General features: G+C 45.4%; 1 protein-coding gene across 1 annotated transcript; it reads right to left on the reverse strand.

Annotated features, from left to right (window-relative positions):
• Positions 1-373: 373 nt before the first annotated feature.
• On the reverse strand, positions 374-21,188 carry LOC137528253 (oocyte zinc finger protein XlCOF7.2-like). The gene is made up of 8 exons (XM_068249536.1): positions 21,155-21,188; positions 14,827-15,346; positions 9,811-9,896; positions 9,117-9,173; positions 6,068-6,206; positions 4,974-5,087; positions 4,367-4,471; positions 374-2,933 (listed from the first exon to the last, which is right to left on the reverse strand). The coding sequence occupies exons 2-8, from the start codon at positions 15,335-15,337 to the stop codon at positions 2,167-2,169; spliced, it is 1,779 nt and encodes a 592-aa protein (XP_068105637.1). The 5' UTR covers positions 15,338-15,346; positions 21,155-21,188; the 3' UTR covers positions 374-2,166.
• Between the last annotated feature and the right edge of the window lie 601 nt (positions 21,189-21,789).

The raw sequence follows: 21,789 nt of genomic DNA on the forward strand, positions 1-21,789 counted from the left end.
GGTCCAATTTTTTCATTTTTGTCCAATGAGATAATTTTGTTTGATTATTCCATTAGACTGAATATAAATATTTTTCCAACATGTCCGATTGGATTTCAATACAAAAAACTAATGGGATAATCATTCGAGCGGGGTTAAACTTACCCAGCAGGCATCTTATTTAACCCGTCCCACAGCGCCTCCCACACTGCGTTCCAAGCCGCGTCACGTGACTACAAACACTTCCTCCTTCAACCCGGAAGGAGGAAGTGTTTGTAGTCATGCGACGCGGCTTGGAACGCAGCATGGGAGGCGCCGTGGGGCGGGTTAAAGAACATGCCTGCTGGCTAAGTTTAACAACCCCCCCTCCCCCCCCCAACACACACACCCCCGCTCAGCTGCAGTAATTAGGAGGATGAATTCCGAATGAAACCCATTCGGATTTCATCCGTTTTTAATTTGTCGCTCATCCCTCTTTATGGCACGAGTCAGGCAACTGGCATTGGTTATTGGAGCATGCAGATGGTAGTCTGCATATTCCTCTCACTTCAAGTTCCCTTTAAAGAAACACTGAAGTCTCTTTTTTTACCTCAGTTTCTTGTCCATTTCGATTTAGCATTAAATCCTAAGCATATTTGCCACCTCCCACGGCAAAATGAGTGATTTATGGCTTAGAAATAGCCCTGCAAAGTTCCAGGGCTCACATCCTTCTCCTTCCTGTAAGAGGCAGAGCTGTGTGCAGTAGCTCTCCCTCCTCTACAGTCAATCCCAGCCTCTCCCTGCCCCTCTCAGTCTTATTTCACTGAGAGGGGAGGGGAGAAGCAGAGATTGATTGCATGAGGCACAGCTACAGCGCAAAGCTCTGCCTCCCCAGGGCAGCACAATCTGCAACCTGCAAAGTCGTGGAACTTTGCAGGTCTATTTCTAAGCCATAAATCACTCGTTTTGCCGCGGGGAACCGGTGAATCTGTTTGGGATTTAATGCTGAATTGGAATGGATTAGAATTTAAGGTAAAAAAATGAGACGTCGGTGTCTCTGTAACCAAACCCTATCTCTCAGTCTATTCATCACCCTGTCCTAGTCTGTTACTTTCCCACGATACTAACCTGGTCTTAGAAAAGCTTGACTCTACTGACTCACTACTTACTTCACCAGATATGAATAAAGCTTGATATGTTTGATAATTGTCATTCAACATCAGGACTGGTAATATTACTTTGGGGTAAAAAAACAAAAACATTTATTGGGTATTGCAATGATAACTCGTAAAACTGAGGGCAAGATACTTCAGAGATTACATTTAACAGTCTACTATGTCTGGTCATTCTTCCACGTTCGCTCCCTACAGACATGACTGCACAGACACAGCACCCTTGGTGCAGATTTAATGCACTTGCTCACAGAGAAATGATTATTGTCAACACAGCATCTTGTGATACAAGACTTTCAGTCCTGTAAAAGAAGATAAAAGGAAGCCACCTGGCACGCCTGCATGGCAAGCTGTCTTCTTAACGCGAACTGAAAGACTGTCTGGTACACTTTCCAAAGCTACAAATAACAAAACAGAGTCCCTGGTGTGTCTTTACAGGTCTGTTGACTTTTACAAAATACAAGAACGCAAAGTGGTGGTTTTGGCACCTTTGTTGGAAAATAATGTAGCATGAGATGGAGTAAGCCACAAAGCAACTTTCTAGAGGACAACTCCACTCTGAACAACAAGTCAATCAATCAATAAACGGCTAACATTACCCAGGAGACACAGCAATTGATCTCAACTTAGAAAGTCGGGTCAATTTGAGTTAATTCTGAATTATATGGAAATATTTTGTTGCCTAATCGATCATAACTCTCATGATACCGCTGGGAGGGACTGCAGCCTACTGTCATAGGCAATCTTCCTCTTGTGTGGCAGTATGGGAGTGAGGCTGCGATGGCTGCAGAAAGAGGGCATCGCCAGAATACTTGCATCCTCACAGACTGGAGTTCTCGCTTAGAGCTTTGACTAGGTGGTACCTTGAACGTAATGACCCCCATCAAGTTAATAATAATGATGATTGCTATATACTGTTATTTTAAACACAAAATGCTTGGCTGGATTATGTTTAGCAAATAATGGATGGATGGATGGATGGATACAAGTTTGCTGATTTATAAGACAGATGCCAGTCCAGGAAGTTCTCTCATTGTCAGGGTACACTCAGTTTTTCTATACCGTGCGTTCGGAGGTGAAAGTTCAGGTAGGACCACTTGGTGAAGCGCTTCTTACACTCAGGACAAGTAAATAGTTTATCTGAAGCATGCGTCCTTTGGTGGGTCACCATGTGCGAGCTCTGCGTGAAACGCTTGCCACACTTAGGGCATGCGAAGGGCTTCTCTCCGGTGTGGGTACGGTAGTGCGTCAGCATGTTGGACCTCCTGCTGAATTTTTTGCCGCAATCAGGACAGGTATAAGGACGCTCTCCTGTATGAGTTTTAAGGTGCATTCCCAGATGAGACCTCTTTGCAAAGCGCTTGTCACAGTGGTTGCAAGAATAGGGTTTATCCGCAGAAGAAGACTGGCCAAATGTGATTTGGTGGAGAAGAAGGTTGTTCATGGTGTCGAAAAGCTGGCTACATTCTTCACTGCTTTGGACGGGATTGGGATCTACAAAGGCTGCGTCTTCACCATAGCCATAGTTGAATTGGCTGCCCTCTTCTTTAATTTGCACAGGCTCCCCACCTGTGAAACTGGGCTCTCCCACTAACTTCACATAGTCACTCCAGGTTGGTTCTTCACATTGACCCGGTATGGAAGAATAGGCAAGGTTTTCCAATGCCTGGCTTGGTGACTGAGTGGGAAAATGTTCTGCACTGTCCTCTACTTGGGATTCCGGGACAAAAGTCGTGTCTTCTTCTGCTATCTCTCCAGGGGAACAAGTCATAATGTAGAGTTCATCTCTGTTCTTGCATTCATCTGTAAGAAATACAGTCATTAAATGTTCAGTTGCAGCTATGGTGAATTAAACTTAAAGAGACTCAGAGATGAGTCTCACTGCAGTTTTTTACTTACCCGGGGCTTCCTCCAGCCCCATAAGCATGGATGTGTCCCTCGCCGTCCTCCTCAGTGCCGCCGTTTTCCTGCAGTCAACCCCCGGTAAGCGGCTCAGTTGGACTCAGTCTGACTGAGTGACTTCAGCCGGGGCCTTCTGCGCTTGCACAGAAGGTCCGCCGCTGACGTCACTTAGCCGCACCTTATGAACATTTTTTTAACCACCCTGGCGTTCTATTAAGATCGCCAGGGCAGCTGCATGAGGGTTTTTTTTAAATAAAAAAAAAAATATTTCATGCAGCCAACTGAAAGTTGGCTGCATGAAAGCCCACTAGATGGCGCTCCGGAGGCGTTCTTCTGATCGCCTCCGGCGCCCAGAATAAACAAGGAAGGCCGCAATGAGCGGCCTTCCTTGTTTTGCTTAGATCGTCGCCATAGCGACGAGCGGAGTGACGTCATGGACGTCAGCCGACGTCCTGACGTCTGCCGCCTCCGATCCAGCCCTTAGCGCTGGCCGGAACTATTTGTTCCGGCTGCGCAGGGCTCAGGCGGCTGGGGGGACCCTCTTTCGCCGCTGCTCGCGGCGGATCGCCGCAGAGCGGCGGCGATCGGGCAGCACACGCGGCTGGCAAAGTGCCGGCTGCGTGTGCTGCTCTTTATTTCATGTAAATCGGCCCAGCAGGGCCTGAGCGGCACCCTCTGGCGGTAATGGACGAGCTGAGCTCGTCCATACCGCTAAGGTGGTTAATTATAAGCTTGTAAATAGTGATGGACGCAAAACTGAAAAAATGCACCTTTATTTCCAAATAAAATATTGGTGCCATACATTGTGATAGGACATAATTTAAATAATGTAATAACCAGGACAAATGGGCAAATAAAATACATAGGTTTTAATTATGGTAGCATGTACTGTATTATTTTACAGCTAGAATGGCCGAAAACTGAAATAATTAATTTTTTCAATTTTTTTTCTTAATATTCCTGTGAAATGCATTTAGAAAAAAAAAAATTCTTAGCAAAATGTACCACCCAAAGAAAGCCTAATTGGCGGCGGAAAAAAACAAGATATAGATCAATTTGTTGTGATAATTAGTGATAAAGTTATTGTCGAATGAATGGGAGGTGAAAATTGCTCTGATGCATAAGGTGAAAAATACCCGCGGGCTGAAATGGTTAATGGACCAAAAGAATTCAAGCATGGCAGCATTAAACAGTTTATAGATTTTTTTTATCTGAATGCACCTCCTTATCTTTTACAGATTTTTCATGTCACTCAGCCTGCAGGATAAAGGTCACAAAACTCAGGGTTCCCCTTTAAACTATATGACAGTATAAAGTTCCTTTTAGTTCCTCACCTGCAACATCCTCCATCTGCACTTCAGCGATTTCCAAATCATTATTGATACAAGGCTCTTCTACTGGCTGATCATATGACACAGTGGTGACTTCACCTACAGAAACTGGAAAATAATATTCCATTGTCAACTGAGCCTTAAAGGGCCCCTGAGAAGAACACAAAATGCCATAATGAGCTTACCTGGTGCTTCCAATAGCCCCCTATAGTCCGTGATGTCCCTTATCTTCAGGGCTCTTTCCATTCTTCCACTGGTGGCTCCGTTACCCACGGTACGTTGTCAGGAATCGTGCGCAACTGCACATGCGCAGCCCCTCCGCCATGAGCATTATGCGCATGTGCGGTTTATTCTTTTGAGAACCACGCGTTGCTCATGGCAACAGGTGCGCAAATGGGCCATGCAGTTGTTCATGACTCCTGGCAAAGTCACATGGCTAACGGAGCTACCAGTGGAAGAATGGAGGGAGCCCAGAGGTCCTGAGGGAATTCAAAGCTATGGGGGGCTGGAGGAAGCCCCTGCTAAGTTCATTATGGCATTTTTGCATTCTGCTCAGGGTCCCTTTAAGCAGTTCACACATAAATGGACACTACAATATATTCTGGCTTACCTGTGCATATATTAGTGGTCTCATCCTCCTGTCTGAGATCCTCAATGCTCGGTACATCATCACTTGGCTTCTCTATAACCACAGCAGGCTCTACAGGCTCATCATAAAGATTGCCTGTATAAAATGCAAGAACGGAAATACCTTCATTCTATCTTACAACCCAGTTTAAGAGTCAACTGCTATGTTAGTACATGTAAAATAAGTATCACATACAGTACATGACCTTCCTTTGTATTTTACAAAACGCACCAACGTGGCTACATTCATTGCAGAGAAAACAAATCAAACAAAATGCCAATTAACAATTGCTCCAGTCAGGGTCGTAAAGATCAGTTTGATGTCCGCTCAACCTTGATGTTTAGCAGCAGAGCTGGAACCAGGTGACTCATTCCCCAACTGTCGATAATTAAGGAAGGTGAAGTTCCGCTCAGTGGTCCAAAGGTATCAAAACCTTTATTGAATACCGGTCACATAGCTTAAAAGCTCTCCAACATGTTTCAGACATGCACTGGTCACTTAGTCATAGCATCAGTCAGGGTCGTAACGATAGGCCACCGGGTCTCCAGCCATGGTGGGGGGGGGGGGTACGATGGCTAAGGAGGCCCATTGCTTTGCTGACTTGTTGCAGAGCAGTGGTAGCAGAGCATGACAGTTTACCTCAGCAGCAGGAAAGGTTCCCCTCACTCCTCCCTTTAGTGCAGGCTCAGTTTTCCCCACTGCTTTAGCACAACAGCTTCCTGCTGAGACTTACTTGTATTAACCAATTCCATTCTCTCCATTGGCAGATAGTGTAGGTATGGTAGGGGTGGTGCAGAAGGTAAGGAAGGCTTTGGACTTTGTGGGATCAGTTCAGGGATTTCTGGAATGTTAAGCAAGGGGATGTGGCCAGACTGTCAGTCAGTTTCCCTCATTTTATTTACATAGGAGGGAAATATGGCCAATGATCAGTGGTATCTGCACAATTCTATGTTAGGCTTGTGTGAGGAGGATTCAGGCAGTCCACTTGGAGAGGGGGGCTCTGTAACTCCCTAAATACAGGTACCCTGTGGATGATGTTAGGTAGAAGAATGAGGGAAGTAAAAAAAAAACGTCACCTGGTTCTGCTGGCGGTGGGGGGGAAATGTTGGGCTCTTCATCATTCTCCTCATTTTGATAAAGGTGTTTATGGTCTTGTATATAATCCCATTCATCCATATTAAAGTAAACGGCGACATCGCCACATTTTACAGGTATCTAAAACCCAAGAGATAAACAAGTCTCAAAAAAAAAGGCAAAATAATAACATGTAACTTTCCTTTTATTAAAAAAAATTATACATTCGTTGCATTCCTAGGCTGCCACATTGCAGGAAAATGCCTACAATATTCTATGCAGGCGGTATCTTACATCTTCTAGAATTTCTATTGGCTATGCTGTTCTGAAAAAGACTCATGGGTACTTATTCCGGTGATTTTCCAATCGGTAATCAGTACAAGCATTACAATACAAACCATACATACTCATTTATCCCCTGTTTGGGAAATGTAGCTAAAGACCGGTCCACTCTGTCTTGGTAGCATATCGAATGTTCTGGGCATCTTCTTAAAAAAGATAGTATTCTGACCTATTCTGGGTTAAAATTTAACATTTCCTATTTCCTTTATTATAAAATAAAAGAGGTAAGTGCTGATGCCTTGGAGAAAGCACCAGGGCTGGGACCCACTAGAGAGTCTTTGACAGCGTTTTGGGATCGTTTTCAATCGATAGTGATTTCCCAAAACACTTTGCCAATGTAAGTGGAAGGAGCAGATCCCACTGGAGTGATTGCAAATAGGCAATCGCTAGGACATGCAGCATTTTGGGAGCGTTTCCACTCTAATGTATTGTATAGGAGCAGGGAAATCACTTCTAAAAATCACTTACAAAGCACTACCACAAATAGCTACTGATTGCGCTTTGCACTTTGTAGTGGGTCCCAGCTCTTGGAGTTTAAAAAATTAGGGAAATAGACTTATCTATAACTATCTATAAACAAAGATACAACTGCTCAGTTGTTATTTTATTAAAGTGATTCTACAGTGTACTGTTGTGAATCAGACTGGTGGTACAGCTGCATACCATGTAGCCTTAACACACCAACAGTGCTCCCAAAGTCAATATCCTGTCACCTAAGGGGCCATTCTATGCCACAGCAAGTTTCCAAATGTACTTAGTCTTTGTGGCATGGAAAACCAGCTACAGTTCCCCTTCTGCACACGTCCATTCTCTACCCCATCCCCAATCCCTTTTGATTAAAATACCAAGCCCATTTGGGCAATGTAGAAGTAGCTATTGGGATTTGCATGCATGCTACACGTGTGGAATGGTTTAGCTCTGACATCTGGAGATGTTCTGCACTGCGTTATTGGAGACCTTAAAATATTGGTCTATCATCTGCTAATAAGCCTTCTGTGTTTCTGGTGATGGAAGGTAGCGCTCAAAAGATGTTTGCACCTATTGACAAGTATTGCACTGATGGTAAAAAAAAAATTACACAACAGGAGGAGGACGGATGAATTGTGCAGCAGAATTAGGATGTACTGAAGAGGTGTCAGCTCTTGGGTAGGCCATAGAAAAGGGTGTTCCAGTAATCAGTATACACATATATCAGTGAATTATATGTTTAAATTTAATTAGTGCTTAAACAGTGAATTAGTGTTTAAACAAGTGCGAGATAAAATTAGGCCTGCATGCCACAGAAACTGCAATAAAAAGAGTTGATTTAAAGTGTACCAGAGATGGGGAAAAATAGATAAAATCATACCTGGGGCTTCCTCCAGCCCCTTCCGGCTTGATTGCTCCCACGCCATCCTCTTCTGACTGCCCGTTCGCCATCTACTGGCCCCAGAAGATCCGCCAGGCGGAGCCAGTCGGCGCATGTGCAGTCTGGCCAGGCGCTCTGAGCGTTCTGTGCCTGCCCAGTAGTACTGCAAAGGCGCAGAGCACTCCTGGCGACGTGAACACGGTGCAGGGGGACTATCCGGGGCCAATTGCAGAAGAGCAGCAAGTCAAGAGGATGACGTGGAAGCGGTAAGGCCGGAGGGGACTTCCTCCAGCCCCAGGTATACAGCGCATGTGCAGTCTTCACCGACCCTCCCGACAAGGAAGTAGCTTCGGAGGGTCACTGCAAAAAAATCGAGAGTGACAGAGAATGGGGGGGGGGGGGGGGGGGGGCTCTGGGCATGAGAAAGCCCACCACACATGCCTGCTTCCCCCGTTTTTAATTTTTTTTCATGGACTAATGTATCCTTTAAATCAACTCTCTTTCATTGCAGATTCTGTCACATGATGGCTTAATTTTATCCAGCACTTGTATAAACACTATTTCGCTATAGTGCCCCTTTAAAGAGAACCAGAGATGAAGCACCCTCTTGTATTTTACTTTATAAATCAGTGGGAACATGACAGTAAACACCTAATCTGCTCTTTGTTTCATTGTTCTCTGTTTAATCTGACTGTTATCACCTCTGATAAGAATCCCCGACTGAGCACTCAAGTCTAGCTTTGCTACGGAATGATTATAGCTGAGTCTCTTCTCTGGTGTCTTTTCAAGCCTAAGCCTGCCCCCTTGTGGCTCTGCTATAATGACTCAGCTATAATCATTCCCAGCAAAGCCAGAATGAATGTTCAGTCCTGGATTCTTATCACAGCTGATAACAGACACTTTTAGCAGTGAGGATGAAACAGAGAGCATGGTAAGTGTTTTCTCTAATGTTCTTACTGATACATATGGTAAAATACACAAGAGTGCTTCGTCTCTGGTTCCCTTTAACTATGGGGACAATACCCTGCTCTGTATACAGAACATTCTGGAATTCCACTCTTCCTGCACAAGGCTGGAAGTAAATTGGTTGCATACTCAGGCATCTTTGGTCTACTATTGTCAACTTTGCATTGTGGTACAACTAAAGGAAATAAAGTAATACTATTTCCTTTTTGCAAAGAGCTTCTGTGTGTATGCTACACTGATTGTAATTGCATTTTAATGACTGTCGTGCTTTCTGACTGAACTGAATGTTACATTTTTCTGCAATATGGCTGCTTCTAGTATAACTGAAATTCCACTTTAACATAAATTGTCTAGTTCCATTGCTTAGTAAATGTTGCATAAACTGCAATGGCTACCTCTCCTTTTGAAGCAGGGGTAGGAGAATCTGGATTCTTTTTCACCACCGTGTATTCCTGTATAATAAAGAAAGAATAAACAATGAATGTGAAGTTTCAATATATATAAATAAATAGAGCTGACAGATCTCTGTGCTATACAAGCCTTTTACATTATTAAATGTTAGAGACTGGCCCTCTCGATAAAACAAATATACCTGGGGCTTCCTCCAGCCCCCTCTGGGCTGATCGCTCACCCGGCATCCACTTCTTCCTCTCTGTTCACCTGCTACAGGTCCTGGACAATCCATCAGTCGGGGCCAGTCGGCGCATGAGCAGTCTGGCCAGGCGTGCTACCCTGTCTCACTCCCGTCGCCAGGAGCGTGCGTGCAGCTGGGCATGCACAGTTAGCCCCGGATCGGAAAACTTTACGCAGCCAATTGTGGCCGAACGGAGAGGGAGGAGAGGACGCCATGGGAGCAATCAGGCCAGAGGAGGCCCCAGGTATGTATATTTTGTCGTTATAAAAGGCCATCTCAGGTACCCTTTAACCATTACACCATCCAGCCACTGTGAAAAGCATAGCTTTAAACTGACTTGGTGGGTTGCGAAGATGGTTTTTTATGAATGATTAATTTAAAATAACCCATTAAATGCATATAAAGACTGAGCCTGAACCTGTGCTTTAGAGATCCCCAAAACATGCATTCCTCACCTCACCAGTTAGCAGGGCGATTATATCCATGGCAAGGTTTAGAAGTCTTTTATTCAGCAGCTTCTCGACCTTTCTCTCAATAATATCTGTAAGAAAAGTAGAACATATTAGAACAATTTTAATTTATAAAACACCAACCGAATGTTGCTCAGTAGGCTTGTAATGGGTATTATAAAGGAGAGCATCACAAAACATGTTGAATCCAACCTGAAGACTCTTTATCTCAGAGCCTTCCTGATCCTCTCCCTGTGCCCTTGTTCAACCGTTGTCAACCGATGAATGTATGCACCATCTGACCTCCTCGATAGGCTACTGTGCATGCGTGAGCCGGGACACACACGTGCGCAGTACAGATCCGCTCGCCTTTAGAAGTACACGGGAACAGGACTACAGGAAGCCCCCCATAAACGAACGAGATAGGGACTGTAGGTTTGTTCTTAACCTGAATCCATTCTTAAGTTGGAACACTGTGCCATGTGTCCCCTGTACCTCCTCTGTGACCACCTGTGCCTCCAATGTCCCCCTCTGCCTTCATTGTCCCCTTCTGTGCTACCTCTGCCCCTACTGTGTCACCTCTGTCCCCATTCCATCTGTGCCACCACTGTGTACCTCTGCCTTCATTGTGTCCCTCTGTACCACCTCTGATCCCTGTGTCCCTTTGTGTCTCCTTCTGTGTCCCTTTATTAAGGGCTGCATCTAAGGTTTGCTTTAAAATGTGTAAATGTGTATGCAGAACTTGGAACTCTTTACATAGTATAGTGTACCACAGCAAAATGTCATTTTACGGAGTTTAAAAAAAACATACCGTATATTCCGGCTTATGAGACGACCCCCCAACTTTTCCAGTTAAAATATAGAGTTTGGGATATACTCACCATATAAGACTACACCTCTTCCAACACACGCCAAATACATTTTTTTTTTTAAATCATATACTGGTGCTGTACCGTATGTGGTACTGAGAATATAACGGTAGACAGAGGATTGACTGATTGGATTGGTCAACTCTTCCTCTCCCTAAATGGATTGGTCAGCTCTCCTTGTCTACCTGTTTATCAGAGCAGTATGGAAGAATAGATTGCGCTGTGCCCGTAAAACACGCCTCTTTTACGCTTCTGGCCCAGCCTTGTGTCCTATTTACCTCCTTCTCCGCCTCTCAGATCTCGCACATGTGCGCCTGTGCCTCTTCACTACAGTCCTCAGCAGCAAGATCTGAGAGTTGGTAACAGAATAGGGCGTATCACCCAGCATCAATGACATCCGACGTATAAGACGACCCCTGACTTTTCAGAAGATTTTCAAGGGTTAAAAAGTATGGTAGTCTTATAGTCAGGGACTACCAGCACTTCCAAAGGCTGCCCGAGGAAGGCTGTAGACATATTCAATTTGCTGGTTGAAAGTCATACTCTGCTACTCACACTGGAAAGATCTGGCATGTTGATTCTCTGTGGCTAATTGACTATAGGATCAGGTTGATTATAGCCTACCTGAATTCCCTATGCAGAAGTAGAGAATGGTTCACAAAATGTACATTGGGCTACAAAGAGGGAGGCTATTTTGTGAATATTGTTGACAATTTTGTAGGACTTATGTGTTACATCTAACATCATTATGAATATTTCCTAGTCCTGTTTTCCCTAAGGGCTCATTCACTATGTGAGTTGCAGTGAGTTTTGACGTCCTGCACAGAGTGTGCGAAAAACATGGTAACAATAAAGTCCATAGACTTTCACTTTAACATTTACAGTACAGCAGTGGGTTGCTGAGCAGTGCATTTCAATGTGTGGGGAGTGATTAAAACGCATAGAAATGCATAGTAATGCATGCTTTTAGTTTCAGCAGGTTTGACAATGCAGTAAATTGCACTGACTGATGCAGTGTTCTCCCCAGGCTCTTTTAGCCGGGTGGTCCACCTGGCTAGTTTTGGTGAGCACCCGGCTGTCATCAGCTCACCTCCTCCTATGATGTAAGCAGAGTTGCGCACAGAAGCACCGGCCCTGCAGTCTCTCATCACGCCACACCCGGCTACTTTTTCATGCCACCCGGCTACTATTTCATGCCACCCGGCTGGAAAAATTTTCTGGGGAGAACACTGTGATGTATTTAAACAGCAGTTTTTACATGCATTTTAAAGTACCCCTTAACCTGTTTACTGTAAACATACAACATACTGTGTTTAGCCATATTCTTCGACTGAGCAGAACATTGATTATGGGCAGAGAGGAAGTGGCAGTACTTCCTCCTCTCTGCCCGTCCTTAGTTCCGCCCCTCCCACTTTAGTTTCAAATATGCGTTACTGCATGCAGGGGAGCTGCTCTGTGTGCCAGCTGGAAGCAATTGAGGCCAGTACGATAGTGTAATAATACAGCTATTAGTACTCTATTGTTCTGACCTCAATCACCACCAGCCCACACACAGCGCAGCTCCCCTGCATGCTGTAACACATAGCTGAAACTATGAGCGGCAAGTGGCGGTTGCAGAACTAAGGACGAGCAGAGAGGAGGAACTACTGACACTTCTTCTTCATCCAGAAGATTACAGCTAAGCAGAGCGGGGTGCATAGAGGCGCTGGAGGAGGATGGTGCTGAGACACTGTATTAAAAATATGTTTATCATAATCCAGTTCTGGGATACATGAATGCATTTCAAAGCATTTACTAGTGTGAATGATGTAACGCAGCTTAGAATCTCAGATCTGCCTCTATTCTTGAGTGATTTATTCTATCCAGTATTCAGTCTGTTTATTTTTCCCAAAAAATACACCCAGTCTACATGCAGTCACCATAATTCCATTTTGCTGCTGTGCATTGACCAGAATATAAACAAAGATTTGGAGGAAGAGACCATTTTCTGGTCAAGAAAGTGACTTGTTTATTTTCAAGTATTTAAAGTCCATCCCTCCTTAGTGTAATTTTACGTAAATAGGAAGTGGTCATAAACTCTAAATAGCTATTCACTGTGAGCCAATCACAGTGATCAGGAAGTAGGGAATTTAAAAAAGGCTCTGGTCCTTAAAAGGGCCACAAGCTACAGTCCTAAATGATTGTGCTGAAATTTTAGAACAAAATCTTATAGTGCCGTAGCATTAAAGCTAATGTAACCCGGGTTTAAAAAAAAGAAAAAAAAAAAGGCAGATACTCGCCTAAGGAGAGGGAAGGCTCGGTCCTAATGAGCCATCCCTCTCCTCTCCCGGTGCTGCGCTGGCTCCTCCGTTCTCATCCCACGCCGAGGGGACTTCAGAAGTCTTCGGGAGCCGAGTCCTCCCGAAGACAGGCGGAGCACACGCGAACGCGTCATAGAGGGCACGCGCGTGCGCAGTGTAAAGCGTCCCGTCTTCGGGAGCACTCAGGCTCCTGAAGCATTTCCGAAGCCTCCCTTCGGCTGGGAGATAGCGGTATTTGACTGAAACGGTCGAATACCGCTGCGGTAGAGCCAGGACAGCAGCGGGCACCGGGAGAGGAGAGGGAGTGCTCTATGGGACCCAGAGCCTCCCTCTCCTTAGGTGAGTATCTGACTTTTTTTTTTTAAACCCGGTTCCCATTAGTCCTAACCGAATTCCTACTGCTATGTGCCTTCAGGTCTCACCTGTTCACTAAAAATCTACTCAGCAGCACTGAAAAGGCTTTGTGTTTCTTTAACAGTTTCACAGCATCAGAACTTTGTTTTTCTTACCCAAGCCTCATTTTTTCCGCCCCATTAAAGAAATCCCCTGGGCTTTTTTCCCCCTCATGCTGTGCAAAGCATGATGTGATTTCTGATGTTGTGGTTCTCGTTGCCTAGCGCACGCAGCTGGGAGGGGTGATCAGAACACAGGACAGTTGTAACTGTGTCTCAGGGTCCCTGTCACCTCCTTTCAACCAAAAAGATGGTTGCCCCCATGAAATCACAAACATTTGCCTGTTCTTTTAATACAGGGTGGGTAAGAGATTAAATTACCTATTTTAATTAACACAAATAATGTAACTTAATAACAGTATGTTTGTTTAAGCTGCAGTTCCTCTATAAGGAGTCATCATGATCATGTGACCAGTCATGTGGGACGCCTGCACATGACGTCATCGCGCTTCCGTCGGAACTTCCGGTTAGCGCTCTGCCGTCCATAAAACTTCCGCACTCTAAGGAGAAGCCTCCACCACGCTGGGCGCATAGCACACTGAGTCCCCTGCTCAGCCCGTCCTTGCCTGCCCCACACGCTGCACCTGCCACCGGACATGGGAGCACCGAGGCCCCTCCATCCGCTCCTGTCCGGGACAGAAAAAACAACTGAGGATCATTGTAAGTGGCTTGTATTTATACATGTACTGCTGTCCATTATGCAAATTTGTTTGTTTAATAGCTTCCTGTCCAGAATTGGGAGGAGAGAAGTCTCAGAGGAGGGGTGCTGTCCCAGGGACGTTCTGGGAAATATGTGTTATTTAGCTGTTCAGGCAGTTGGGTGCATGGTAAGCCCAATGACGGCTCACCCTGCTCGCACTGAAATATCACGTGGCATTAATTATTATTTCCCTCTCCGAGCAACTGAGAGGGAGAAGTAATTCAGAGTCCGGCTATCGACGGCCCCCTGAATTACATTTATAATCCTGTTGCGCGGCTGGCATCACCCAGGTCAGGTGCAGCGCGGAAAGAGCATGTAACAACAATAACAATAATATTTATATAGCGCTTTTCTCCCTGTACCTGTACCAAAATGACCTGCTTCTGTAAATACAGCATAAAACAAAAAAAACTAATTCGGTGTCTAAACTAGTGTTTGAATTTGGTAAAGTGAATTTGAACAACCAACCGCCATTATTAAGCACCCAAACAATCAAACAGGGCCAGGAAAGTGGAAGCATTGGAATTAGGTGAAGTGTCACACGCAAGGGAGTGAACTCCTTCTGACCTTGTCCGCTTGTTGAACAGCGGCAGTTGGGAGTATTCGGATGTTCGAGTGCACTATACCAAATTCGAACACCAACACTAGACTAAACACTTGCGCTAAAAAATATGTTACTGAAATATTTGACTTCCGCTTACCATTGTATAAGTCAGTGCCAACTGCTTTATCAATCATCTTTATTGTGACGGTTGAGCTATCTCTCACTTCCTTACATTCTGCATCTTCCTGGTCTTCTGTAGGTTGGTTTGTAGGCTTGTGTCTTTGGGGAGAAGGCGGCGACTCTACACGAGGCTTGGGTGGGACAGGATGCAGACGTAAATCCACTTCCTCTCGGATCTTCTGGCACGATGGAACTTTGGAGATACTTTGTGCTTCCTGGAAAATTGTGGGAACAGCATCTGCCTTTAGGACCATTTTTGTGCCATTGAAGATGTAACTTTTTGGTGAGAAGTGTTCGGAGCAGATCTGATAGCGGCCAGATCTAGAGTACAAAACAGTGCGAGCAAATGCATCGATATCACTGAAGCTGTTCCCAGTCTGTTCGAGCCATAGTTTGATTAAGTCAAGAGAACTTGGAAAGCCGTGCAGTGTGACCCCTATATCAGTTCCAGAGCTACTGCGACAGTTCTTCACAATGCACCTGGTCATGGTGAGCCCCTGCAAAAGAATATATTGTTCATCAAAGTGAAAGCTTGAGAAAATACAAATAAAAAATGACTGTTTTTACTACCTGGACTCCTTAAAAGTGAATCTAATGGAAAAAAATTGCCCATTTACTTTCCTGGGTTTTTTTCCCAGTCCCCTGAAGTCCTCCTACTCCCTCACCATGATTCTGCACTCAGCAGTTCCTCTGCTGTCCCTCTCCATAATCCAGCCAACTGACAAATCACCCGGCCACTCTGCATGCGTGCAGCTGGCCATGCGAATCCTGTTTGTGCTCGCGCTCCCATGGCCAGAGGCGTTCAGCGCAGTAGCAGTAGCAATTTTTAATTACTGCACAAGCCTTGAAGGAAGCACGCAGCACAGGGGCGGCACATCCAGCGTTGGAGGGGGAAACCAGGAGGAATGGCAGAGTGCGGGATGATGGCCAGAGACCTGAAAGATTTGAAGGGGCTGGAAGAAGCCACAGGTAAATGGGCAATTCTTTATTTTCAATTTAATTTTCCTTTAAAGCAGGCTTGTCCAAAGTCCGGCCTATTGACCAAAAGCAGCCCACCAAGCCTTTTTCTGGTGGCCCTCAAAGCTCTATACAGTTGCTAATTTCATGCAGCCTGCAGGCCGTAGCTGTGCTGCAGCATGCAGGGGCCACCTTGTATCGCTGCTCTGTCTCCCCCTTTGCTTGCCAGTAAGGTTATCAGCCACCACTCTAGCAGTAGCAGCCACTGATTAGCAGCAGCCACTATGCTAGTAACAGCCACTGATTAGCCGCTGCCACTGTGGTAAGAGCACATGGTATATGGGTTATTTCCCATGGAAATATTTGTATCTAAGACAATCAGCGAAAACTGTGTTTAACCACTTATTGGACCGGCGCCAGTATATCTACACACCTTGAGACTTCATCTTAGCTCCAGGGGCGTAGATATACAGTACGTATCTCATTTTGCAGTCATATGACAAGCGGCACTGGCAGAGAGGAGATTAATCTGAAAGATGCACGTTAAATACACAGAAAGAATACCTTGCATGGCAGGTAAAAGCAAATGGCGGATAATTTCTGGATGACCTTTGTATATACAGCAGTAAAAATGACACATGTCCTATCACAGTGATGGCTAACCTTGGCACTCCAGCAGTGGTGGAACTACAAGTCCCATGAGGCAATGCAATACTATGACAGCTCTAAGCATAACTGGGGGAGGCAGAGGCATGATTGGATTTGTAGTTTTGTCACAGCTGAAGTGCCAAGGTTAGCCATCACTAGCCTATCATTTTTAAGCACTACTAAAATGTTTTTTAACTGTTGCATGGTCCTATCTTACTTCCTGTTACTGGTGAAACCTGACCAGACTTTCTAAACCATCCCTACTCTATCAAAAAGCTGTGGAGGAGACCAAAGGTGCTCAAACTGAGGTGGCACATAAGGCAGGTTGATATAACCTTGCCTGGAGCGGTTTCACCTGATTAGGTGGCTGGAGTAGCCTTTACGGGTATCCAGCAGTCTAGCTTATATCCTGGTCAGATGCAGTCTGGAGTCTGGGGGCTGGAATGATTTGTCTGTGAACTGTGCACACAAGAGCAGCTTGCTAGTGAGAAAGGATTGAAGAGTGCCAGCTAGAAACATTTGTAGTTACCTTTTCTTCCATGATAGCACCATCATTTGGATAATCTGCTTTGATTAAAAGCCTGTTTGTGGTGTGCACAGTTGGTTCCAATCATTGCTGAACTAATTAGCCTTAATTTTATCACCCGAGTTAGGCACAAAGGCCCATATGCAATTAAATTTTTCTCCTGAGTTTTCTCCTAGGTGATATTTTTAAACTTGTCAATAAATTGTATCTTAACCTCCCCAGCGTTCAATTTCCCTAGGATTTCTGTGCAAACAGTGATAAAATTTATTTTTAAAACTTTTTTTTTCCTGTAACTTGCCAAAATGTGTCAAGCAAGGGTCTAGTAAACAGTGCAGGAGAGTATTGATGTGTATGCATGTTTATACTGTTCACAGCATGTTTTTTTGAACGGACATTTCTGTCCATACCGCTAGGAAGGTTAAAGGATACCTAAAGTGACATGTGACATGATGAGATAGACATGGGTATGTACAGTGCCTAGCACACAAATAACTAGGCTGTGTTCCTTTTATTCTTATTTCTGTCTGAAAGAGTTAAATATCAGGTATGTAAGTGGCTGACTCAGTCCTGACTCGGACAGGAAGTGACTACAGTGTGACCCTCACTGATAAGAAATTCCAACTATAAAACACTTTCCTAGCAGAAAATGGCTTCTGAGAGCAAGAAAGAGGTAAAAAGGGGGGATTTCTTATCAGTGAGGGTCACACTGTAGTCACTTCCTGTCTGAGTCAGGACTGAGTCAGCCACTTACATACCTGATATTTAACTCTTTCAGGCAGCGAAAGAAAAAAAGGGACACAGCATAGTTATTTGTGTGCTAGGCACTGTACATACACATGTCTATCTCATTATGTCACATTTCAGTTCGGGTATCCTTTAAGCCGCCAGAAAGCAAGAAAATATTCCAAATAATTTTGGCAGTATCTTTTCACCTATTTTTTGATATGTCTTTAGTTGAAAAGTGCTGGAAAGTTATTTTAAATAGAGGATGAAAAATTATCTCCTAGGAGAAAACTTGGGTGAAAAAGTTAATTGCATATGGGCCAAAATGTCTAAAGCTCTCCACACACAAATCAATTTTTATCACTTTGATTGAATGTACCAGTAATCTATTGCTCATACATATCCAAACAATTCAAATTTGTGCTGTTTGTCGATCAAAAACCTGATCACACATGTTGGTAGAGCTCTGTGGGATGGGACAGGAAGGGAGTGCTGGGGGATCGATGGCCCATAGCTTTGCCTTGCATCCAGCAGTACAGCGTTTGCAGTTAGATTGACGCTTGATAGCTTTCTGGTAAAACCTTTCAAAATTAAGCTTTCCCTGATTGGAGTCAATCACTATCCAATCGAATTCTAATGGAATAGCAATCCCCGTTAGGCATATACCCATGTATGGCTATTAGGGATGAGCAAACAAAATTAACAAGCTGGGGGCTACCTGTATTGGGGGACAACTTCTGAGGACTATATCTGGCTACATAATACAGTTATAATAAACTATGATAAAGTAAACATTATATATAGCAAACTACCTTCTCCAGGTCCTGGTCAATCTCCATTATCATCAGATCAGAGCGGGCCTACTCACTGCAAAACTAAGAGTGGAGAGTAGAGTGCTAAGTCCCACCCGTGGAGGTATTGGAGTTATTCGAATTACAGATGCGAGTGGCTTACGATTGGCTGCATTTTTAAGTGAGGCTTCATGATTGGCTCAAGTGTGAGCAGAACGTTTTGCAGGACACATGCTGCAAGTTCCGCCCACGGAGGTATCGGAGCCACTCACAGGAAGCGTGTGGCTGCCTCTATTCAGCAAGGGCTGAAATTTTTAAGGAGCCCTGGATACTGCAGTGATTTATTCAGCCTAGCTATGCAGGTAGTATACTTAACCTTGTAGTCCACCAAATGTGCAGGTGCTTGTACTTGGAGGACAGAGCAGAGAATGTACGACGGCGTTCGTGTGTGTGTGTGTGTGTCTTCCCTAATCAGCTACTTATCATTCAGCCCGGCTGGAAACAAATTCTGGGGAGAACATTGGAAGAAGAAGAGGCGCCCAACAAGAGCACAGTTCAGCCTCCCGCGTGAAACACACTTTAATGCTGGCCATGATAGAAAGGTGGCAGAACACACAATGCATCGCTGACTACTATGCATTAGGTTGCATAGTCACACACCTAAGTGTCCATGCTGATCCTAGTCTACAATGAGTGCATACTCATCAGAACTGTAACAACTGATACAAGTGGCCTGGTCTGATCATTCCCATTTTGTTTGGCCTTCGAATTCACCAGATCACAATGTGATCGAGCATCTGTGGGCTATGCTGCAAAAACAAGTGTGATCATCAGAGGTGCCTCCTCACAACTTATACATGATCTGCTGCTGATATCTTGGTGCCAGATAGCACAAGGCACCTTATGAGCGAACACTGGCAACCCAGCACAGGAGACTTGGGCGTAGCCGGCGCCACCACAGCCCGTAATAGGAGCGCACAGTGTTGCTAGGATCCTAAGAGATCCGGGGCACTTCAGCCAGAAAATGTGTGTGCCCATGCACCAGAATGTAGGTGTGGTCATGGGTGGGGCCAAATTTACATGAACTTAATAGCAGCCTAAGTAGGCCTGCCCAGCAAAATGTTGGATGAAGCTCTCTTCATTAATAAAAAAAAAAAAAAAAAAAAAGCAGCAAACCACATAAATAGGCAGTGTGACTTAAAGGAGTTATCAGGCATTCCGTAGTAAAATAAGGGCTACTTACCCGGGGCGTCGTCCAGCCCCAAGCACCCAGCATGTCCCTTGCTGATCTCCCCGCAGCCGTTCGCCGCCTCTCCCTCCCGGTCCGCAGTGATGACGTCAGGCCGACCTGGAGGCGCTGTCAATCACCACCATGTGGACCAGAGCGTATTGCGCAGGCGCAGTAGTTCTGCACCTGCGCAGTAAGCTCCGGTCCACAAGGCGGTGATTGACAGCGCCGCTCGTGCAGGTGCAGTACAGTCCGACCTCCAGGTCGGCCTGACGTCATCACCGCGGACCAGGAGGGAGAGCTTGGGGCTGGACGAAGCCCCGGGTAAGTAGCCCTTATTTTACTACGGAATGCCTGATAACTCCTTTAAACATAACTAAGCAGAGTTACCTGGCTTCTGTGCTGGCTGCACTAGCTTTCTGTTTGGTTGACTGGCCCCTCATAGCATTCCCTGACTTTCTAGTGGATCCTCTCCCATGGGCCTCCCGTTGAGGCACCACAACTCCCAGCATGCCCCCACTGAAGAACCACAGTTCCTTGCATGCCCCCATAAAGGCATCACCCAGTATACCCACATAGAGGCACCACAGCACCCAGCATACCCCCGATTGATGCACCACAGCTCCCAGCATGCCCACCATTGAGGCACTACAGCTGACTCTGCCTGGGGGACATCCGGGGCACCGCAGAACGTGCCACTGATCATTGGGGCTAGCAACGCCTCTAACAGTGAGTAACTTTGCGCCGTCAGAAGATGGAGCTGAAGTTACTTTTAAAACACTGTAATTTGCCTTCCAGCAATAGCTGGCAGCCGAATTACATCATTCCCCACTATCCACGTGGACCTAGAGGGGGAATAGTAATTAACATCGCCGGGAGCTTGTGCAGCAGCAGGATAAGCCATACCGGCTTTGTCCTGCGCCCGTCTCCCAGAGGCGATTCCTCTCGAACGCCCTTATGAGGCATAGTGGATGTCCATGCCTTGATCACAGCTTGATGGGACACAGCTGTCATAGCTGCACAAGAGGAAACTACATAACATTCTTCAGGCGGTTTAATGTGTTGGCTGACCAGTGTATGTGCCCACATAAAAGTTAGACATGTGGCTACACTATCAATCTGTCCGCATTGTAAGCTTGTACAATGGAAAGCATAAAGCACCACATCCAGAAGGTGAAATAACACAATATGTGTTTAATAGGATATCTGATCCATGCTCAGCAATCCCCTTTTCTCCTCCTATGCTTCTATAAGCCTGCATTCCATTATACAGCGTCAGGAAAGGTCCACAACTTCTGCCCTGCTGCAGCCAATCGCTGTGCTCAGCATAGAACACGATACCAACAGACTCAGAGGAGCTGCAGCTAGCCCGCAGCTCTCTACCCACAGGTCACACCGCATCACCTGGACAAACACACAGGCTATACTCTACCTTTTTGTAATCAAGGACGCGTCTAGTCTCAGTGGGCGTGGTCATCTGATAATCACTCCAAGCTTATTGGCTGACCTTCTGTTTCCAAAGGTAAGCGACGCACAGCATTCTGGGAGACGTAGTTTGCAGTGGATAAAACTGGAGGCACTGTAAGGCAGCGAGGACTGCAACTCCCAGGAAGCATTTAGTAAGCTGAGTCTTGCAGATAACAGTACAGAGCAGCCAATAAGAGCTCGGTGCTGATATTAGCTCACACTTCCTGCTAAGTAGATAGATGTCTTTTATTACAGTGTGTTGTGGTGGTGTGGTGTGATGCTGTGGCTGTGATATGATGAGGCCACGGTGTTTGAGAAGAGCACTTGTCCCCTGAATATGCTCTTGTGCTCTTTCTGGCTAGACAAATAGAAGTAGATGGAACCATTTTTGGTACTATACCTTAAAGGAAAAAGTGAAGCCGGTGTGGACCGGCACCGTCCAATGCTCTTTTACTTTTTTATTTATTTATTAATAGACCCAAGCCCGTGTTTAAACACGGGCTCTAGGTATTTTTTTTACCGCCGCTGACGCCGCCTGTCACTGCGCACGCCCCTCCGCAACCCACCGCCCGCGGCAAAATGCACGCCCGCCGTGCGAAA

This window comes from Hyperolius riggenbachi, chromosome 8, assembly GCF_040937935.1.
Source record: "Hyperolius riggenbachi isolate aHypRig1 chromosome 8, aHypRig1.pri, whole genome shotgun sequence".
NCBI classification, from domain to species: Eukaryota; Metazoa; Chordata; class Amphibia; order Anura; family Hyperoliidae; genus Hyperolius; species Hyperolius riggenbachi.